General features: G+C 46.0%; 1 protein-coding gene across 1 annotated transcript; it reads right to left on the minus strand.

Annotated features, from left to right (window-relative positions):
* Nucleotides 1-213: 213 nt before the first annotated feature.
* MEFV (MEFV innate immunity regulator, pyrin) lies at nt 214-16,489 on the minus strand. The gene is made up of 10 exons (XM_053557723.1): nt 16,186-16,489; nt 11,708-12,553; nt 8,923-9,260; nt 8,379-8,474; nt 4,581-4,811; nt 4,167-4,189; nt 1,535-1,650; nt 1,331-1,363; nt 928-960; nt 214-770 (listed from the first exon to the last, which is right to left on the minus strand). Exons 1-10 carry the CDS (start codon nt 16,460-16,462, stop codon nt 217-219), a joined length of 2,547 nt encoding a protein of 848 aa, XP_053413698.1. The 5' UTR covers nt 16,463-16,489; the 3' UTR covers nt 214-216.
* Between the last annotated feature and the right edge of the window lie 5,142 nt (nt 16,490-21,631).

Here is a 21,631-nt window from a genome sequence, read left to right on the forward strand (position 1 = left end):
GTCATCAGCATCAATGCATGTGTTGTCTCCACTCTGGGGATTTAACGACATTTTTGTACCTGGCCTACTTCTGTTACCAATGGGTAAGCTCTTGGGTACAGTGAACATTTTATTATTCATTACATTTCCTAGAGCATTCGGCACCCAGCAGGTGTTCCATAACGATTGTTGAGTGTGTGAATACAGGAACTGTAAGAGAGATGTAGTATTGGGCATTCAGTGAGGCCTCTGGCTACCCACTGAACAGATGGTAAGAGGACCCATGTTCTTCCCTCCATCATGTGTCCCAGGGCTGAAAAGAGGTCGAAGGGGCCCAGAGGAAGATACACCAGTGAAAGTGTAGATATGGGATCGGGCAGTCACATTGTAAAAGGAAATGTCTCCAGCCTTGTAGTCCAGGAAGATGCCCACACGCCTGGGGGGCTCCCTCATTCTCAGGCGGGTTGGGGGAAAAGTGGATGCCTGGTACTCATTTCGCTTCATCATCATCACTACCCAGTAGCCATTCTCTGGTGTCAGTGTCATGCTCCCTTTCCTGCTCGAGGATGCCTTGCAGATGCCCAGGACCCACCCTGTCTTGTCTCCAACCTCCACCTCCCAGTAGTGGCAGCCTGAAAGGAAGCTCTGAAAGCCCAGGGCAATGAGGCAGCTGTCAAATCTTTCTGGGCCATCAGGCAGCCGCTCACCCTTGTTTCCGAGTCTTACACTCTTCAGATCATCAGAGAAGATGAGGTTGGGGTGGGCGGTTTCTGCATCCAGAATCACATTAACTGCAGAGAGAATAACAATATCTAGCTGGGGGTCTGAGTAAGGTCCCCAAAGAGTTTCCCCAACCTCTAAGAGACAGGGCTGCTCTTCTGGAACATGGTGGGGACCCAGCACAGGGACCCAGCAGGCCTGGCCACTTGCCTTGTTCTGGACACTTACCAGCATGTGCCTGAGCACCAATCAGTTCTGGAACTGCAGAGAAAAACAAGATGAGGTAAAAAAAGCCCCTTTGAGCATTCACATTCAGAGGGGCTAAATTACACTGTCCCCACAACAAGGAAAGACAAGCATCCCACTGCTCAGGGCCCTATATCTATGCTTGGCTACAGTCCCATTCCTCCCAGGTACCCAGGTTTGCCTTGGAGACTCCATGGTCTACTAAGTTAGCTCAGACAACAAGTAAGGCACCAAGCCTGTGGAGCCTGCCTTGACTTTTTCTCCTTGTTCCAGACATTTTCTATATAGTGCCCCCAAATCAACAGTGATGTTCCCTTATCCTTATTGTGATGAGGGAACATAACAGTAACCCCTGGGCAGCTCACACTGTCACAGCTAGACTCACCATTGAACGTTTCCATTTCTGAACGAAGTGTTTCTAAAAAGGGGGAAAAGGAAGCAGAGAGAAGCTCAAGTCAGGTCCCTTCCCTGGGGACAGATCAGGGAGAGGCTGAAAGAACATGAAGATAGACAAGGGAAGCCAGGAGCTATGGCATCTCAAGGAGGAGGTGAGCAGATTGCCCCTCCCACTTTCCCCAATCCCACATACCCGAGAAGTGCTTCATGCTCTTCTCCACAAACTCTGATTTCTGGTAGAGCAGATGGATCTTTTCTTTCATCTCTGGTGGAGTGGCCCATGGCTCAGGAGCAGCCACTGTCTCGGCCCTAGAGACAAGAGACTATTAAGCAGAGGGCTGGAACAAGGGGATGGCCAAGCTGGAAGTGAGGTGCAGTGTCCACAGAGCACACCAGGATAGCCTAGACTATGCATAGAAAAGTCTCTTCCGGACTGAGTTCTAAACATTGGCCTTCAACTTTGGACACAGATTGGCATCTAATGGGGAGCTTTAAAAAACACTGATACCGGGTGGCGCCTGTGGCTCAAAGGGGTAGGGTGCCAGCCCCATATGTTGAAGGTGGCGGGTTCAAACCTAGCCCTGGCCAGAAACTGCGAAAAAAAAAAAAAGAAGTAAAAAACACTGATACCGAAACCACAATGAGTTTTTTTTTTTTTTTTTTTGTAGAGACAGAGTCTCCCTGTACTGCCCTTGGGTAGAGTGCCGTGGCATCACACAGCTCACAGCAACCTCTAACTCTTGGGCTTACGCGATTCTCTTGCCTCAGACTCCCCAGCAGCTGGGACTACAGGCGCCCGCCACAACGCCCGGCTATTTTTTTTTTTGTTGCAGTTTGGCTGGGGCGGGGTTTGAACCCGCCACCCTTGGCATATGGGGCCGGCGCCCTACTCACTGAGCCACAGGCGCCGCCCCCACAATGAGTTTTAATAATGGTTTAAAATGCCTTAAAATGGCAGTGAAATTATTACCATAATCATCTATCTCAAATTAATTATACTTTACTAGTCTTTGTCTTTTTATGGAAGTATAAATGATAATAAATGAGGAGAAAAAACACAATAAAATACTTCAAACTCATTAGGATGCTTATGATTTTTGTTGTTTTTTTTGAGACAAAGTCTGACTCACTTGAAGTAGAGTGCTATGGCATCAGTCCAGCTCACAGCAACCTCAAACTCCAGGGCTCAAGTAGTCCTCTTGCCTCAGCTTCCCGAGTAGCTGGGATTACAGGGCCCCACCGCAATGCCTGGCTAGTTATTCTATTTTTAGTAAAGACAGAGTCTTGCTCTTGCTCAGGCTGGTCTCAAACTCCTGATCTCAAGCAATCCACCCAACCTGTCCTCCCAGAGTACTAGGATTACAGGTGTGAGCCACCGTGCCCAGGCCAGGATGGCTACGATTAAAACAAAAGAAAATAATAAGTGTTGACAAAAATCTGAAGAAATTGGAACCCTTGGGCATTAATGGTGAGAATGTGAAATGATACAGTCACTGTGGGGAATAGTATGGTGGTTCTTCAAATAACTAAACATACAGCTTGGCACCTGTGGCTCAAGTGGCTAAGGTGCCAGCCACATACACTGGAGCTGGAGGGTTTGAATCTGGCCTGGGCCCGCCAGACAACAATGACAGTTACAAAGAAAAAATAGTGGGGTGTTCTGGCGGGCACCTGTAATCCTAGCTACTTGGGAGGGTGAGGCAAGAGAATCGCTTAAGCCCAAGAGTTGGAGGTTGCAGTGAGCTGTGACACCATGGCACTCTACCCAGGGTGACAGCTTGAGACTCTGTCTCAAAAAAAAAACAACAAAAACAGGGCGGCGCCTGTGGCTCAGTGAGTAGGGTGCCATCCCCATATACTGAGGGTGGCGGGTTCAAACCCAGCCCCAGCCAAACTGCAACAAAAAAATAGCCAGGTGTTGTGGCGGGAGCCTGTAGTCCCAGCTGCTCGGGAGGCTGAGGCAAGAGAATCACATAAGCCCAAGAGCTGGAGGTTGCTGTGAGCCGTGTGATGCCACGGCACTCTACCGAGGGCAGTAAAGTGAGACTCTGTCTCTACAAAAAAAACAACAAAAACACTAAACATAGAATTACCTTATGATCCAGGAATTCCACTTCAGGAATTACATACCCAAAATAATAGGGTCTCAAGCAAGTTTTTGTACACCCATTTTCATAATACCATTATTAACAATAGCCAAAAGGCAGAAATAATCCAAATGTCCGTGATGTCTAAACAAAATGTGGTATATACACACACCAGTATTATTCCACAATAGAAAGGAATGGAATTCTGATACATGCTGTAACATGGATGAACCTTGAAAATGTTATGTTAATTGAAAAAAGCCAGACATAAAAGGACATCAGGATTTTGTAAAACTTCCAGGTGATTCTAAGACCCAGCCCCCTCCTACCCTCCCTGCGCTGCCTGCTGGGCCCAGCTCCACTCCCAGTAGGCTTCCCAGAGACTCCTGGATGTACTTCCTTCCCCGAGGCCACCGGCAGTTCTTCAGGGAAAGTCTTCCTAAGGCGAATTACATGGGACACAGTCCATTCCAGAGGTTTCTTAGGAAGCCTCCATCTAGTTTGGCAGGGTGGGCTGAATTCATTCTTCATCTGCAGCCTACCTTGCCAGCCACCCTCCTGACTGGGCTCTCACTCTCCCTGCAAATCCAGAAAGGCCTTAGGAAGCTACAGGAATAGGAGGAGTGAGAATCACAGACCCAGGGGTTGAGAGAACCTCCATCCTAGGGCCCTTCTAGAACTGTCTCCCCCAAATGCTTCCTGCAAGATCCAAGGGTACACCATGGGGCCTTTCTGTACCTGTGCAAGGTGTCTCCGATGTCCTAGGAGAGAAAAGAGGGAAGCTCTCCATTACCAGTCTCCAAGGGGTTGTACTGACTCCTGGCCTTTCCTCCTGGCTTTCAGCTGCTCCCTACCCTTTCCACACGCCCAGCCCCAGAGAGCACTTCTCCTCTACTAATTCTAATCAAACTAGGTGGTACCCAGTCCAGCAGAGTTAAGCCCTGCTGACCTTTCTAGGTGATGCCAGGGATCTCCTGGATGTTGGGTCACCCTGGGCTCTTGGGAGACCTACTCAAAGGGGTCTAAGTACAAGAGGCCTTGAGAGTCACCACAACCAAGACCCATCCCAAATCTCAAGGGCCTTACCCACTGGCTTGGGCAAACCTGGGGGACTGAGGCAACCTGATGGGTGGTGGATCCAGATGCACTCACCTGCAGAAGCTCCCATTCTGACTGGCACTGCTTGGCCTCCAGCTCCCCAATCAGAGAATCAAGCAGGGTGATGTCCTGGGACACACGGGTGCCATATGTCTCCCTGACCTGGCCAATAGTCTGGCCCAGTTCCTCCAACCAGGCCACAAAGAGCTTCTCTTGCTGTGCCAGAAACTGGCAGAGCTGTTCCCGCTGGCTCTGCATCCGCTTCTTCTGGATTTCAGTTTGTTTCTGGGAAGCATGAGACAAGGAAGTCTGTGCTGAGGGGTGGACATGTGTGTCCAACAGTCCCTAGAAGCCCATCTCCTCCAGAAGGTAGATAAGAGGCAGCCTTCCTCACCTTCTTAGAGGCCTGGATTCCTGAGCAGAGAGCAATAGTGGCTGGAACCTTCCAGAACAGACTGAGAGTGGCCAGGGCTACCTCTTGGAAAATGCCCTTAAAAGTGATGCTACACACTCAACTGTGTCCCTCCAAAATTCATATATTGAGGTTGTAACTGCCCCTGCCCCCAGTACTCAGACTGTGATCCTATTCGGAGACAGAATCCTTGCAGATATAAGATGAAGCCATATTGGACATGACTAGTGTCCTTATAAAATGAGGAAATTTGGGGGTGGCACCTTTGGCTCAGTGAGTAGGGCACAGTCCCCATATACCGAGGGTGGCAGATTCAAACCTGGCCCTGGCCAAACTGCAACAAAAAAATAGCCACGCATTGTGGCAGGTGCCTGTAGTCCCACCTACTCTGGAGACTAAAGCAAGAGAATTGCTTAAGCCCAAGAGCTGGAGGTTGCTGTGAGCTGTGGGCGACAAAGTGAGACTCTCACTCTAAAAAAAAAAAAAATGAGGAAATTTGGACACAGAGACACAAAGAGAGGATATGATGTGAAGCTATACAGACAAGACAGGGACCTATAAGCTGAGGAGAGAGGCACAGAATGGATCTTTCCCTCATGGCCCTCAGAAGAAGCCAACCCTGCCAACCAACTCTGAATTCAGACTTCCAGCCTCCAGATCCATGAGACAATAAATGTTTATCATTTAAGTTACACAATCTGTGATACTTTGTTAGGGCAGATATAGGAAACTAAGACACCTGCTGTCACCCTTCCTTGAAAGCCATTGTGAGGGTGGCATATGCCCAGGTTCATAAGTGCACGAGGCTGTGACCCCCAAACTGCTCCAGGATAGATTTTTCTCCACCCATGAAGTGCTGGACAACAGAAGGTCCTCAGTGATGGTTCTGAATGAGGATGGTCAGTACATTTGAATGTAGGTGGATGTTGTATCCACGACCATTGCTCAGGGATCAGTCATTAGCTCTTCAGAGAGGTGACACAACTTAAGAGCACCACTTCCTTCCTTTGGGGGACAGGGTCCTTCAGATCCACAAAGACTGGCTTAAGAGTCTTTATCATTTTCTATTCAAAAGGACAGGACCAACTCTTTAATTCTTATGAACCAAAAATGTGTTTTCACCTTTTGATGTCATTGTCAGTGGTGATGTTGACTTTTTTTTGAGACAGAGTCTCACTTTGTTGTCCCTGATAGAGTGCTGTAGCATCACAGCTCACAGCAACCTCAAACTCTTGGGCTTAAGTGATTCTCTTGCCTCAGCCTCCCTAGTAACTGGGACTACAGGCACCTGCCACAACGCCTGGCTATTGTTTTTTAGAGATGGGGTGGCTCAGGCTGGTCTTGAACTCTTGAGCTCAGGGCAATCCACCCACCTGGGCCTCCCAGAGTGCTGGGATTACAGGCATGAGCCACAGTGTCCGGCTGACTTTTTTTTTTTAAGAGGCCAGTTCAGTTGCCTTGTTCCTTGTTCAATAGCCAAATTCTAAAATTGTCTGATAACTTTGCTCATAATTAAATTCATACTAAACACGTTAGGCAAGAAAACTACATAGCTGATGCACATGCTATTCCTAGTGCATCCCTTCTGGAGGCAAAAATTGCCACTTGATCCATCACTATTATTTTGATATTTGGATTATCACTTGGTTAAAGAGGGACCTACCAGACCTCTCCATGTCAACATACATTATTTCCTTTATAATTATTAACTAACTTGGAGAGTATATAAATATCCTGTTTTCTGATGATCTTTCTCTAAGAAAGACCTGAAATCGTTAGCATCTGTTAATGATTCCTGCTTGTGTCAATTATTCTAGTGGGGTCTGTATAATGGACAATTTTGAATTTGATCATTCTATATTTGTATAATCTGGTATTCTGCTATAAAGAAGAGTTTTCCTTCCCCCTCCCTTATGATAAAAAACAACTTTTTTTAGGTCCTCACTCTGTTGCCCAGGTTTGAATTCATCATAGCTCATGGCAACCTCAAACTGATGGGCTCAAGTGACCTCTTGCTTCAGCCTCCTGGGAATGTAGGACTACAGGTGCCCACCACAATGCCTAGCTGGTTTTTACAAAAAAACTTTGGTAGAGACAGGGTCATGCTATATTGCCCAGGCTAGTCTCAAACTCCTAGCCTTAAGTGATCCTCCCACCTCAGCCTCTTAAAGTACTGGATTATAGGCATGAACCACTACACCATTTTTTGACTAGGGAAAAAAGCAGACAAAGGAAAAGGTAGAGAAGGAAGGAGGACCCCATGCTATTGTGAATGTCTTAAGGGAAGATTAGATTCTCTTTTCTCTCTTGGTTTTCCTCAGCAGCCTAGTCTTCTGCCTCTCCCTCCTTAGGGACATCCCTGACCCCTTCTCCAGCCACCTGGCTTTCTAGGAGAGGGTTTCATTTTGCTATAATTTGGGAGTGTCCCCAAAGTCAGACATCGAGGCTAGTCTCCCCATTCTTTCCTGCCTTACCTGTACCTGTTGCCCAGGGAGATGTGGTGGGTACATACTCAACTTGTCAAAAGTTTGGAACTCAAGAGAGGGAGACAGAATCCAGCCAAGGAAATGCATTAGACAAATCAAGGCTCTGCGGAGGATGGGCACCTCTACTTCCAGAAAAAATGGAAGCAACCTATGCATCCAAGAGGCTGGACACCAGCCTGACAGAAAAAGGCCAAGCTTCACTCCCTGAAATCTGTAGTGTTGCAAAACCAGTTTTTTGTTGGTTTTTTTTTTTTTTTTGTAGAGACAGAGTCTCACTGTACTGCCCTCGGGTAGAGTGCCGTGGCGTCACACGGCTCACAGCAACCTCTAACTCTTGGGCTTATGCGATTCTCTTGCCTCAGCCTCCCGAGCAGCTGGGACCACAGGCGCCCACCACAACGCCCGGCTATTTTTTTGTTGCAGTTTGGCTGGGGCTGGGTTTGAACCCGCCACCCTTGGCATATGGGGCTGGTGCCCTACTCACTGAGCCACAGGCGCCGCCGCAAAACCAGTTTTAAAGAAAATGTTTTCAATGGTTAAAATAGCTATTTTAATCATTTGACTTAAAATCAATATAGTTTTCATAGAAAAGACGATAATTATAAAAACAATACACGGGAATATTTAAAAATTTAAAAAGTCTCTTCTCCCTCTTCCTCAATCTTGTCTTTCAGTGACAGGATTAGAATCAGTTCCTCATTTTGTGGTGAGTATGAGAAAGCAAGACAGGGTCCTCAGAGGTGACCCGTCCCTGCTGGGGTTTGTCTCCCTTTACAGAGATGAGTTCACCCTTGGCTGCCAGTTTTATACCCCTGCTCCCCAACAGCCAGTGACCATCCTTGTTGCCCTGTGAGTCAGAGCAGAATCTCAGGGACCCTTGCTCAGTCCAGGTCCCCTCTCTCCTCCTATACGTGTGAACAGGCAGGGACTGGCCACAAGGCACTATGGCCTTACCAGAAAGTTGGCCATCTGCGTAGCTCCCTGGGATTTCTGCTCCTCCCCAGATTTTCTCAGCGCTTTCAGATGCTTCAGGTGCTTCTGGATTTGCTCCTGGAAAACAAGCACTTGTTGAGAAGCTTAAACTTGGCTCCTGCCATCTTTAGCTAGTGCCAGCTCTAGAGTCCGGGAGAATCTGCTTCTGGGGGCAAAACTGAGGGTGCTGCAGCCAAAAGCAGGGGAAGTGAGACTCAGGAAAGAGGAATAATGAATCTGTCACCGAGGGAAGCAGAGCCGAGATGGGGAAGAGAGAGAGAGGGAGAGAAAGACCTAATAACTTCCACTGAGCCCCTGGGTTCAGCTATACTTGAAGGTAGTTTCCCTGCAGCTCTGATCAACATAAACTTATACATCTATCATTGCTGGCTTGGTTTGTATTCCAGTTTTTCCATATACAGACCAAAAGTCCTGGCTAATGCACCAACATTCTGGAGTTGTTGGGAAAATGAAGCAAGGCCCAATGTGTCCAAGTGTCTTGAAGAGGGACCCGTAGGGCACCTACCTTGTAGTCCAGGGCAGCCTCCTCAATGGGGCGCACCTGGTGGCCTCGGTGCTCCTGACTCAACCTGCAGATGAGACATATGGGCTCCCCATGATCGTCACAGAAGAGCAGCTGGACCTGCTTCATGTGGCGCTTACACTGTGGCAGGAGCTGGGGGCTTAGGCTTCCAGAGTTCCTCCTTGCCTGGCACTGGAGGCAGCTGGATGGGCGGCTGCCTGAGGCCTCAGGGTTCCCAGAAGCAACAGGGCAGATGCAGGAATCCTGCACGTAAGTTCCACCAACTCTATCTCCTTCCTGGGTGTAGCAAAGGGTATTCGAAGCCTTGTCTGGTGGGCTCCCTGGGGACATGCAGTGGAAAAATGTCCTGAGTGGCAAACTCAATATGTTTCTAAAGAGGTATTGCAAAGCCCAGGAGAGAGAGAGCCCATGCTGCGGATGCATGACCTGTTGCTCAGACTCTGACCACTTCATAGCTTCTCCTCCCTGCCTATCACATAGTGAGGCAGCAAACATGCCAGGGGGGCTGAAAGCTAAGGGTTACCCTCAAGATATTCCTCAGACTTGGAATTCTTAGGCATTTATTCTAAAGAAAGACCGATGGTTCTTTGCTAAAACTCTTGTGTCTTCCTCCAGCCTGGGCAGGGACCTAGCAGGTGATATAAAGGAAAGCAAGGGGGAGGCGCCTGTGGCTCAAAGGAGTAGGGCGCCGGCCCCATATGCGGGAGGTAGTGGGTTCAAACCCAGCCCCGGCCAAAAACGGCAAAAAAAAAAAAAGCCATTTGAAAAGGGGGGCACCTGTGGCTCAGTGAGTAGGGCGCCGGCCCCATATACCTAGGGTGGTGGGTTCAAACCCAGCCCCAGCCAAACTGCAACAAAAAAATATCCAGGCATTGTGGTGGGCGCCTATAGTCCCAGCTACTTGGGAGGCTGAGGCAAGAGAATCTCCTAAACCCAGGAGTTGGAGGTTGCTGTGAGCTGTGTGATGACACGGCATTCTACCCAGGGCAATAAAGTGAGACTCTTATCTCTGCAAAAAAAAAAAAAAAAAGGAAAGCAAGGCTTGGCACCTGTAGCTCAAGCGGCTAAGGCACCAGCCACATACACCAGAGCTGGTGGGTTCAAATCTAGCCCAGGCCTGCCAATCAGCGATGACAACTGTAACCAAAAATAGTGGGGTGTTGTGGCGGGCACCTGTAGTCCCAGCTGCTTGGGAGGCTGAGGCAAGATAATAGCTTAAGCCTAGGAGTTGAGGTTGCTGTGAGCTGTGATGCCATAGCACTCTACCCAGGGAGACAGCTTGAGACTCTGTCTCAAAAAATAAAATAAAATAAAATAAAGGAAAGCAAGACATCCTGAGCAGTGCCTGTGTTGCCACGAAAAACCACACCTGGTTGCCTGTGACTTGAGTGGGAGCTCCCATGGGACAGTGACTCAGGTGTCTCATCCTAGCTGGATCCCCAGCCCCTAACAGAGTACTCGGCACATAGTAATAAGAGTTAAGGAAGTGTGTGTTGAATCAAAGAATAAATGGATCACTACTCTCATCCAACCTCGGGAAGCATTAAGTGAAAGCAGAGAAGGGGACTTTATAAGGTGAAAGGGTTGAACTCACCATGAAGACGTAACAATTACAACTATCTCTGCCCCAACACTCCAGTAGCATGAGCAGAAATAACAGGAGATGTAAGAAGAAACAGAAACACACTCAAGCCATTGGTCCCCTCCCAATCCTCCCATTCAAAGTGTCCCAGGAGTTCACAGCACATCTTCAAATGAGACTGTTTGTGGCCCCCAATAACTATTCTTCAGCTTTCTCGTGTGACAGAATTAATTGCTCTCCATATGGCTGCTTACCCCCACCCTTCCCTTAAAAAACCCCATGCAGAGCTAATACAAGGAGGTGGTGGGGGAATGATGGAGCAGGGAGAAGGGAGGAGGATAGGGGGTCACAGTGTATGGCTCACCTCTTGGGGGTGGCCACAATTATAAGAGGGACTTTACCTAACTAATGCAATCAGTGTAACCTAATTCTTTGTACCCTAAATGAGTCCCAAACAATAATAAATAAATAAATAAAAATAAAATGACACACATGAAAAAACACCCATACATTTCTCAGCCTCCCTTGCAGTTAGGTGTGGCCATTTGATTACAATCTGGCCAAAGGGATGTTAATGGAAATGTCATAAATAGCTTCTAGAAACCTTCCCTATACCCCTTTGTCCTCTATTCTGCCACCTGAGGATTGTCACCATTTGTGACGTCAAACTGGAGAGAAATTTGGTAGAGCAGAGAAACAGCAGAGGCCTGGTGTTCTGGCCCATGGATCATTTATGTGAAAGAGAAACAAACTTCCATCTTGTTGAAGCTGTGGTTATCAAGGGGTTCCTGTTATTCACAACCAAACAGTCCTAATGACTCCCTCATAAATAAAAGACAAATATTCAGGATTGGGGCAACAGGCTTACCTCCCTGCTCAGAAAAAGACAAATGGTAGAATCTCAGCCCCATGACATACCACTATGGGGTTATGGTGAGAAGTCAGTACTTTTACCCATTTTTTTCCCCAGATTCTCAACCTGGGGTCCATTAGATTCTAAAGAAGGACTTCAGAGTGTCCAAGAACTAATGGAAATGTGATGTCATATCTGTGAAGATGTGCATATACATATGTATTTTTTTCAGGGTCCACAGCCTGCAAAGATTTGCAAAGGGACCCCAGGAGGCAACCGGGAATCCCAGTAATACAAATACTGTGAGGATAAAATGGAATTGAGGGAAATACCTTTACAAGCCACCATTCCTAAGGATGCTAGGTCTTCTGGATTTTGGGGTCTTTTCTCACTTGAAGATTCAGGGACTTCTAGATTTGAAGACTCATGGAGCACACTGTCTACCATCTTCTCCATGGTCTCAGGGATCTCCTGGACCCCAACTCTATTTTCCTCCCAGGGCACTGTGGCTTTTTCTTCTCCAGCCAACAGTGCATTGGAAAGTGTGTTCCTGAAGGTTCCCCCAGAATGTTCTAGATTCTGTGAGTCTTTTTCCCCAGCCACAGTAGCCCCCACATCCAGAGTGGCCACAGCTTTGGAAATAGCTGCCTCGTCTGGATTTGCAGGGATTATTTCCTCTTGAGTCAGCAGTGTTTCTGGGTGTGGGAGTTCTCTCTCCACTGAAGGAATGGTCAATTCAAGACTTTTGGGTCGCTTCTTTCCTGAAGGTAAATATATGTGTTCTTCGGATTTCTTGGATTCTTTCCTCCCCAGGGCCCCACTGGAGAGCCCTTGGAGTCTTCCTGCTGAACTGGCATTCCTGCGGAGCCCGGTGCTTGCCCTAGGGGTCCCCGGCGCCTTGCTGAGGCCTGTGCCTCTCCTGTACAGCAGCGGTGTGCCCCGGAGCCATGGCTTTCCCTGGGCTTCTAGGCACTCAAGGCCCTTTGAGTCCCTCCGCTTGCCAACAGGCTTCCTGGGGGTTCCTCGCCCTGCCTCCAGCTGGCTGGAGGGCGGGGTTGCCACCCCGTCGTTGCTCTGATCGATGTTGGAGTCCGCTGTCTTCAGGTTCTTGGACTTATTCTCCCCAGTGGAACAAGAAGCTGTAGAACTGTCTGTGCTACTTTCTTGAGTTGGATATTCTGAAAAGACAGCCAGATGCAAAGGCATGAAACTGTCCCTACACTCAGGGCCAAGGGTTGATAGAAGGGCGAGAAGAGAGAATTTTTTCAAAAATTAGAACAAACTGGCCAGGAAAGGTGGCTCACACCTGTAATCCTAGGACTCTGGGAGGGGGGTGGATTGCCTGAGCTCATGAGTTAGAGACCAGCCTGAGCCAGAGTGAGACCTCATCTCTAAAAATAGCTGGGCGATGCCCATAGCTCCGTGGGTAGAGCGCCAGCCACATACACCAAGGCTGGTGCTTTGAGCCCAGCCCGAGCCAGCTAAAATCAACAATGACAACTGCAACAAAAAAATACCTGGGTATTGTGGCAGGCACCTGTAGTCCCAGCTACTTGGGAGGCTGAGGCAAGAGAATCGCTTAAGCCCAAAGAGTTGGAGGTTGCTGTGAGCTCTGACACCACAGAACTCTACCAAGGGCGACATAGTGAGACTGTGTCTCAAAAAAAAAAAAAAAAAATAGCCAGGCGTTGTGACTGGCGACTGCGGTCCCAGGTACCTAGGAGACAGAAAAGAGAATTACTTGAGCCCGGAAGTTTGAGGTTGCTGTGAACTATGATGCCATCGCACTCTATTGAAGGCGACAAAGTGGGACTCTGCTTCAGGAAAAAAAAAAATTTAGGACAAAATTCAGAATATTCTAGACCAGCAGTTCTCAACCTATGGGTTGCGACCCACAGGAACTGTATTAAAGGGTTGCGGCATTAGGAAGGTTGAGAACCACTGTTCTAGACAATGGCACTCAATTACCATTAAGAACACACTAATTCTTTGCTGTATATTTCTCAAATAGTACTTTTCAAACTTTTAAAGCAGGAAGACTTATTTCCAACAAGATCTTCTCTCTCCTTTTTTTTTTTCTGAGACAGTCTTCCTCTGTCTCCTTGGGTAGAGTGCTGTGGCATCATAGCCCACGGCAACCTCAAACTCTTGGGCTCAAGTGATCCTCTTGCCTCAGCCTCTACAGTAGGGACTACAGGTGCCCACCACAATATCCGGCTATCAAATAAGATCTTAAGCACAACTCCAAAACACAAAATAAATAAAAACTCTAGGTTATTGGTATAAACTTATATATGTTTTATAGATGTGAAAAATCCACTTATTCTAAAACCAGTAAATAGAGAGGAATGAAGGTGTTTGATCACAAAAATTTGAAATCAAGGGTTATGAAAAACAGTTAAAACCGAAAACTAATTATTTCTATATTTTTCTGTGGTTGTGAGATAGGGAACCAGCAGACTTTGCTGAAGAAAACATCATAAGACCCCATCCAAGGTGTCTGAAAAACAGGAGGCAGTGGAGAAACTGAATAAAACCAGCTAAAACCAAGATAGCCTTGGTTAATGCCACTGCTCACTATACCCTGCTTAAAATGTATTAGCTACTACAAGAAACTCTCACCAAGTGCCATGACAAATGCCCTGGAAACTCCTAAAGTTATTCTGTATAATTTAAAAAGAGGAGGAACAGCCAGCGCCTGTGGCTCAAGGGGGTAGGGCACCAGCCCCATGTGCCAGAGGTGGTGGGTTCAAACCCAGCCCTGGCCAAAAACTGCAAAAAAAAAAAAAAAAAGAGGAGGAACCCTTGGTTCTTGAAACTCCCCACCACTTTCCCAAAAATATTATGAATAACCCTCCCTCCACTTAACATAAAATTAAATAAAAGATACAAAACATGTAATCCTAGAACTCTGGGAGGCGGAGGCAGGAGGATCACTGGAACTCAGGAGTTTAAGACCAGTCTGAACAAGAGCAAGACCCCATCTCTACTAAAAATTGAAAAATTAGCCCGGTGTGGTGCATGCCTATAGTCCTAAGTACTTGGGATACTGAGGCAGAAATGTTGAGTGAGCCCAAGAGTTTAAGATTGCCACGAGCTATGATGACACTACTACACACTAGCCGGGTGACAGAGCAAGACTCTGTCTCAAAATAAAAAAATAAAATAAGGTCCTGGAATCTCACAAGGTGCTACTCTCTGTTGCTCTGAGAAAGAGCTACTGACCTTTTCTTACTTCAATAAACTTGCTTTTGCCTTACTCTGCCAGCTCATTCTTGATTTTTTTCTCATGAGAAGCCAAGAATTCACTTGGCTGTCAGGCCAGATCCCAGTTGTGGGATCCACTTTCCTTTATCAGTTGCATGAGTTAAAGAAAATTCTAATTCACACAGACAAGTAAATGTAAATGGCTGTTTTGCCTGGAAATTTCAGGATATTGTTGAAACAGAAATGACATAAATTCCTTAATTCCAAGGTCTATGTAATTTAAAGTACAGCATGAGCTATCACACTAGTGGCCCCGAATACTTTACCTTTTGGTTATTGATACATTCTAATATGAATCTGTTAATTGGCTTTATAAGTAAAAATAATAACAAAATTTGAATCAAGTACTTTGTAACATTCCAAAGAATCCCTGCAATATCTTTCTGGTACACAATTTTAAAACTAGTCTCTAATAAGAAAGTGAAGATAACCAGCCACATATACCAGAAAAAAAAAAAAAAAGAAAGTGAAGATAAACTGTAATTACCATTGTAACTTTTAGTTTAAAGAAGTTTTCATTAAAATTATTTTAAAGTTATTTAAACAGTTTGCTCTTGGCTTTCTAGGAAAATGTAAGTTACCAAAACTGGCTCTAGAACTGGTGAGAGATTTTGAGGATTCTAATAACCAGATTTGAGAACATCAAAAGGAATTTTCTTTTCTTTATTTTTTTATTTTTTTTATTTTTTATTTTCTTTATTTTTATTTATACTCAGACAAGGGGTTGCTAGACCATACAGTAGTTATGTGTATTTTTATTTTTCCCTCTTAATTTTTTTTATTAAAAAATTGCATTTGGAATGCAATTTCACTTATCAAATTAGACTCAGATTATGATTTAAGTTCCATTATTATTTTAAAGTGCTGAGACTTCTTATGTTATGTAAACTGTTCTACTTCATAGAAATATATGCAAGCATTTCTGATATAGTCTTAAAAGTCTATGAAAAAGAAGAAAAATTCAAACATTAAAGAGTATTTTTTTAGACTGGTGTATTAGGTCAGCAACAAAAGGATAGCAGAAGAAGAGGGAGAAGAAAGGAAGGAAGGGAGGGAGGAAGTGAGAAAAAGAAAGATAAAGAAAGGTCCTCTTGAGAATTTTAAAATACCCTTGTAAAGTGTGTTAGAGAGTAATTCAAAACTAAATTAGGTAGCTAACAATGAGAAAGTTACACACATACCAGCCCTGTTGATGTGATTGGTTAGCAAGCCCATTTTGCTAACCCAAAGATAATTGTCTGACATGAGTATTAATTACAAATGTAGTGAAGAATTCTCTGAGACTAGGCCCTCCACTCCTGACTCTCCTGATCCTAACCTGCTTTTTTCCCCCTAAGCCACTGGGAGCCTTAAGGAGCTTTACTAACACAGCTCCGAAGACTAGAGTGAGGGAAGGGACACACCTGACCATATTCTTCTAGGCTCTGGTAGACCCGGGACTGCTGACCTCCAGGTCAGAGTGCACTGGTCTGAGCATATGTTTCCTCCTCCAAGGAGTGGCCAGCAGTCAGCCCTGGGCAAGGAGGAGGCCTGAGACACTTACCTTGGCTGATCACCCTGTGAAGCTCCTCTGCCAGGAGGCGCTGATTGATGCCCCGCAAAACCTGCAGTGTCAGCCGCACAGCATATTCCTCCCCATAGTGGGTGACCAGCAGATCAGCCACCCTCACCGGCCTGGCTGTCTGTAGCTGGCCCCGGGGGATCCGGGAGTGTTCCTTCTCCAAACTGGTGTTCTGCAACTTGAACTTGAACTTCTCAAGGTCGTAGGGTACCAATTCCTCCAGGGTGGACAGCAAATGGTCACTCAGGGTCCTGGCCATGGTGCTGAGCAGGAGAGGCTGGAGCCAGCTGTGTGGCCTCTGGCAGAAGAATCCCTCTGTCCTGGGGAATCAAGGGTAGGCAAGAGGGTGCAGCTTGTGAAACAACGGAAAAGGGGGGAGGGCTTAATGGCTCACGCCTGTAATCCTAGCACTCTGGGAGGCTGCGGCCCAAGGATGGCTTGAGCTCAGGAATTTGACCAGCCTGAGCAAGAATGAGACCCCATCTCTATTAAAAATAGAAAAATGAGCCAGGTGTGGTGGCCCTGGCCTGTAGTCCCATCTACTTAGGAGGCTGAGGCAAAGGGATTGCTTGAGCACGAGAGTTTGAGGTTGCTGTGAGCTAAAAAGAACGAACAGAAAAGGCACAGGAAGTTCTCTGTGCTTTGGTGAGAACTGAGACTAAGGACAGGGTGTGTCAAAGCTGGCTTGTGTCCTCTTTTCACAGATTCAGAGGCTGTTCCAGCTGGGAGGGGTCAATGCCTTGCCAGACCTGTGGACCCAAAACCAAGCTCCCACATCCATGCCAGACTGCAGAGAGGCGGGCAAGTCTGCAAGGGAAGGTCTGGGATTGGGTTCTAGATGCTCCATCTAGTCTTTCTTCCTGCCAGGATATGGGGCCGGGAGAGTGGGAACACAGAAGACCATGCTGAGGGTCACCACCCCCCTTGGCCAACTGTTGTTCTCCAAACTCTAGGAGTTTTATGACCCTTCCCAGAGCCGAGGGCAAGGGAAAAGGCTGGGCAGCAAATATAGCCCCAAGAGCTTTGTCCCTCCCTGCCCAAAAGGCAGGTGAAGCCAAAAGGGCACTGCCAGCGCATGAGTTCTGGCATCACCCATATTGACCCAGTTCCAATTGTCTGGTCCATCCATGCAACATGAAGGCTTTGAAATGCCACGCCCAGACTGCTATCCTGGTTTGTTCCCAGAGCTGACTGAACCCTTGTTCCCTGAGGCTCTTCCATGCACATTTACCGAGTTCATGTTCTGGACACTACTAGCATGTTAGAAATACAATGGTGAAAAGGCCCAAGCATCTTTCCACTCATAGCTGGGTGGGGTACCCAGAGGGGGCTCCAAAGGTCATGAAAGCCACATATGAACCAAGCTGACTTCTACCTTACTTACATTCTTCTGTTCTTTTGCATACCCTGATTTTTATCCCTAACCTTTTGTTCTAAAATTTTTCAACCTAAAGATAAATGGAGAGCATCATACAGTGAAAACATGTATCACTTACCAGGACTCACCAGCTGTTTATATGTTACAGTATTTTCTGCTCCTCTCTCTTTAACTTTTGCATGCATGTGAGTGCAGGCATACACATATACACACTTCCTTTTTCTCTGAATCATTTGGTAATAAATTAAAAACATTTCATTCCAAATATCCCAAATACTCTAAATACTAAGAATAAGAATACAAAGATATTATTTTAAATAATCACAATACAGCTGTCACACCCAAGAAACATAACCTCTTACAATACTATAATCAGTCCGTAATCAAATTTCCCCAATTTGTCCTACAAATGTCCTTTGTAGCTTTCTTTTTAAAACCCGGGATCCAGACATCATGCATTGCTTTCAGTTGTTCAGTTTCTACCATTTCCTTTTTAACATTTTCACTTTTCCCTGTCCTTTTTTCCCCAAGACGTAAATCTCAAGCAGAATTTCTTTCAAAGTAGATTTGTATGATTGTTTCCTCATTGTTAGACTGTGGGTTATATCTAACTGTCCTCGAGAACTTCCTATTGTAAAAGGACAATTTTTTCTCTCTATAATTAATAAGTAACCTGAGCATGTGAAAAATGCCTTGTTCCCCCACACTTTGTCATCCAATGATTTTAAGATTCATTGACGATCCTTTCCTAAATGAATTATTACAACGGTGGTTGCAAAACAGTGGTATTTTTTTCACTTAGGTGGCATTATTTGCATATCTTAGTTTAAACTTTCTATCCTTCCCAGAAACTTTTTGGCTTAAAGATGTTTTGTTGATAATACAATTTACCCTTCACCACCACCTCTTATTTGCCAGGCACTGCTTGCTTTGTAAACATTATCTCCTAAAATTTCTGTAGCACTCCTGCATGGCTGAGTTTATCATCATCATTTACAGCCAGGAATCTGTGGGTTGGTGACTTGCCCAGAGCCAGGATCCAAATTCATTCTATTAAAACACTTTACAACATTGCCTCCTGTGTGACAATAATCTATGATTTTACTGTTCATCACTACTCATAGGTGTTACTTTCCAGCTGACCAGTCAGGCTCAGAAGGGGTAGCTCCCACAGGGCAGTCACAAAATTCTGATGCCTGGCAGAACAAACAGCCCCGAGCAGGGTGACTGCCCAGCCTGGGATCCAGGCTTCCATAAGTTTTGGTTGGTTGAATTTAACTTATTTTCCAGTCTGTCCACATTTTTATTTTATTATTTTTTTTTGAGACAGAGCCTCAAGCTGTCGCCCTGGGTACAGTGCCATGGCATTACAGCTTACAGCAACCTCCAACTCCTGGGCTCAAGCGATTCTCCTGCCTCCGCCTCCCAAGTAGCTGAGACTACAGGCGCCCGCCACAACACCCGGCTACTTTTTGGTTGCAGCCGTCAGTTGTTTGGTAGGCCAGCTGGATTCGAACCCGCCAGCTCAGGTGTATGTGGCTGGCGCCTTAGCTGCTTGAGCCACAGGCGCCGAGCCCACATATTTTATATTGTAGAATATTTGGTGCTTTTGTTTTAATAGCCGACAACAAACATCCAGTTTACTAGATCCTGCTGAGAAAATAACCTCCAAACCCACTATTTTCCCTAAAAAGTGGGTGAACTGAAATGCACATTTATGATGCAGATGGTAGATATATAAAATTCTCAGCTTGCAGCCAGGCACGTTGGTTCAGTCCTGTAATCCTAGCACTTTGAGAGGCAGAGGCTTGAGGAGGATTGCTTGAGCTAAGGAATTTGAGAAAGTCTCATGCTGGGCCAGAGGGTGTTGACTTGGGTCTCTTTGGAACCAGCACCTGTATCAGACTCTGGAAGGCAGCACCTCAGCCCCATCCTAGGCCGCCTCCTGCTATTGAAGGGAGAAAGGATGATATTGTGCAATAATATGAAGGGTACCGTGGGTTTTGACCCTGCTTAACTGGTCAGGAAACTCCTCAGAGCTGAGACTAAAGCCCCTGTGACGGTTTGGGTACTAAATGGGGCTTTCCAGTCAAAAGCAGGATATTTTGCAATTGCGGCAAAACCTTTTGCAATAGGGGCAATTCTGAGACAGGGACTTCTGAACCAGTGGTTGTTTTTGTTTGTTCCTTTCTGAGACAGCGTCTCACTCTGTCTCTCTGGCTACAGTCATCATAGCTCACTGCCAGTTCAAACTCCAGGTCTCAGGGTGGTGCCTGTGGCTCAGTGGGCAAGGCGCCAGCCCCATATACCGAGGGTGGCGGGTTCAAACCCAGCACCTGCCAAACTGCAACAAAAAAAATAGCCAGGCGTTCTTGCGGGCACCTGTAGTTCCAGCTACTCAGGAGGCTGAGGCAAGAGAATCACCTAAGCCCAGGAATTGGAGGTTGCTGTGAGCTGTGGATGTCAAAGCACTCTCCTGTGGGCGATAAAGTGAAACTCTGTCTCTACAAAAAAAAAAAAAAAAACAACCAAAAACCAAAAAAAACTCCAGGTCTCAAGTGATCCTCTTGCCTCAGCTTTCCAAGTAGCTGGGACCACAGGCACCTGCCACAACACCCAGCTAATTTTTCTGTTTTTAGTAGAGATGGTGGTCTTGCTCTTGCTCAGGCTATTCTTGAGCTCTTAAGCTCAAGGGATCCTCCAGCCTTGGCCTCCCAGAGTGCTGGGCTTGGATTATTGGCGAGAGTCACTACTGTACCACCCTTGAGTCAGTGTTTTGATGCCACTATGTCCTTTCTAGGACAAGAGACTCGTAAAGCCTTTGTTTTTTGAGGCTTTCATGTTGTTTTTAAAACAAAAAAATGTAATGAAAGTGGAGTGGTGAGCCTGCCACTGGGTGTGTAACCTTATTTCAGGGCAACATGACAAATCTAAACCCAATGAAGCTTATGCAAAGGATCCACCATCTGCCCTTACTTCCGAGTAATGAATAGCTCAGACACTCCGACCTATAATTTGTTCCTGGTTCACCAGGGGTTTCACTTCCTATGGAATTCATTTCTACCTCATTTGGAGAATAAAAAAACAAATATAGTATTTTTATAATACATAAAAAAGGTAGTTTAAAAAGTCTTTTATAATTAGTTTAACATCTTAGCGGATATCAGTTCTTTATCATGTTAAGGGAGTTTATAGTATTTAAATGTAACCTGGCCATTACTGAGAGAATAGACAGAGCTGTTGGAAGGTCCTGGGAAACTTGCTGTGTTGATCTGGGGTTGAGAACAATGGATCCTATTGTGACCCAAACCTCCCCTCCTCTTTTCCCTAGGACATTTAATTTTTTTTTTTTTTTGAGGCAATCTCACTTTGTTGCCCAGGCTAGAGTGTCATGGCATCAGCCTAGTTCACAGCAACCTCAAACTCCTGGGCTCAAGTGACCCTCCTGCCTCAGCCTCCCAAATAGCTGGGACTACAGGTACCTGCCATGACGCCTGGCTAATTTTTCTATTTTTATGAGAGACGGGATCTTGCTAGTCTTGAACTCCTGAGCTGAACCAATCCTCCTATTTCTGCCTCCCAAATTGCTAGGATTATAGGCATCAGCCACCACATCTAGCCAGTATATTTAATTTTAAGGGAAAAATCTGAGACTTTAAGGGGCTAACAATTCGAAGTGAATTTCCAGGCAATGAACAGATGCTTTGCTTACAATTACTTGATGGCTCTCTCCAGGGAGAGCAAGCTGGTAAGAAATGCCCCTTGGTTATTCATTCCTTGTTTACCAGCTGGTGCCTGACTCCCTAAATTGCCCTCACTTCAGTGCTGAGATTATGTTTTGCACAGTATTTGATAAATCAAACTTTTAAAACCTAAAAAATTAATGTTTTTTTAAAGGTAAAAGTCTAAATGTCTCTGTGACAAATGGGCTTAATCAAAATTCCAAGCATATCTGATGCACCAAAATAGCTGCATCAAAACGGCCAAAACAGCTCAGTCTCTGTAGCTCAGTGAGTAGGGTGCCAGCCACTTACACCAAGGCTGGCAGAT

This window comes from Nycticebus coucang, chromosome 12, assembly GCF_027406575.1.
Source record: "Nycticebus coucang isolate mNycCou1 chromosome 12, mNycCou1.pri, whole genome shotgun sequence".
NCBI lineage: Eukaryota > Metazoa > Chordata > Mammalia > Primates > Lorisidae > Nycticebus > Nycticebus coucang.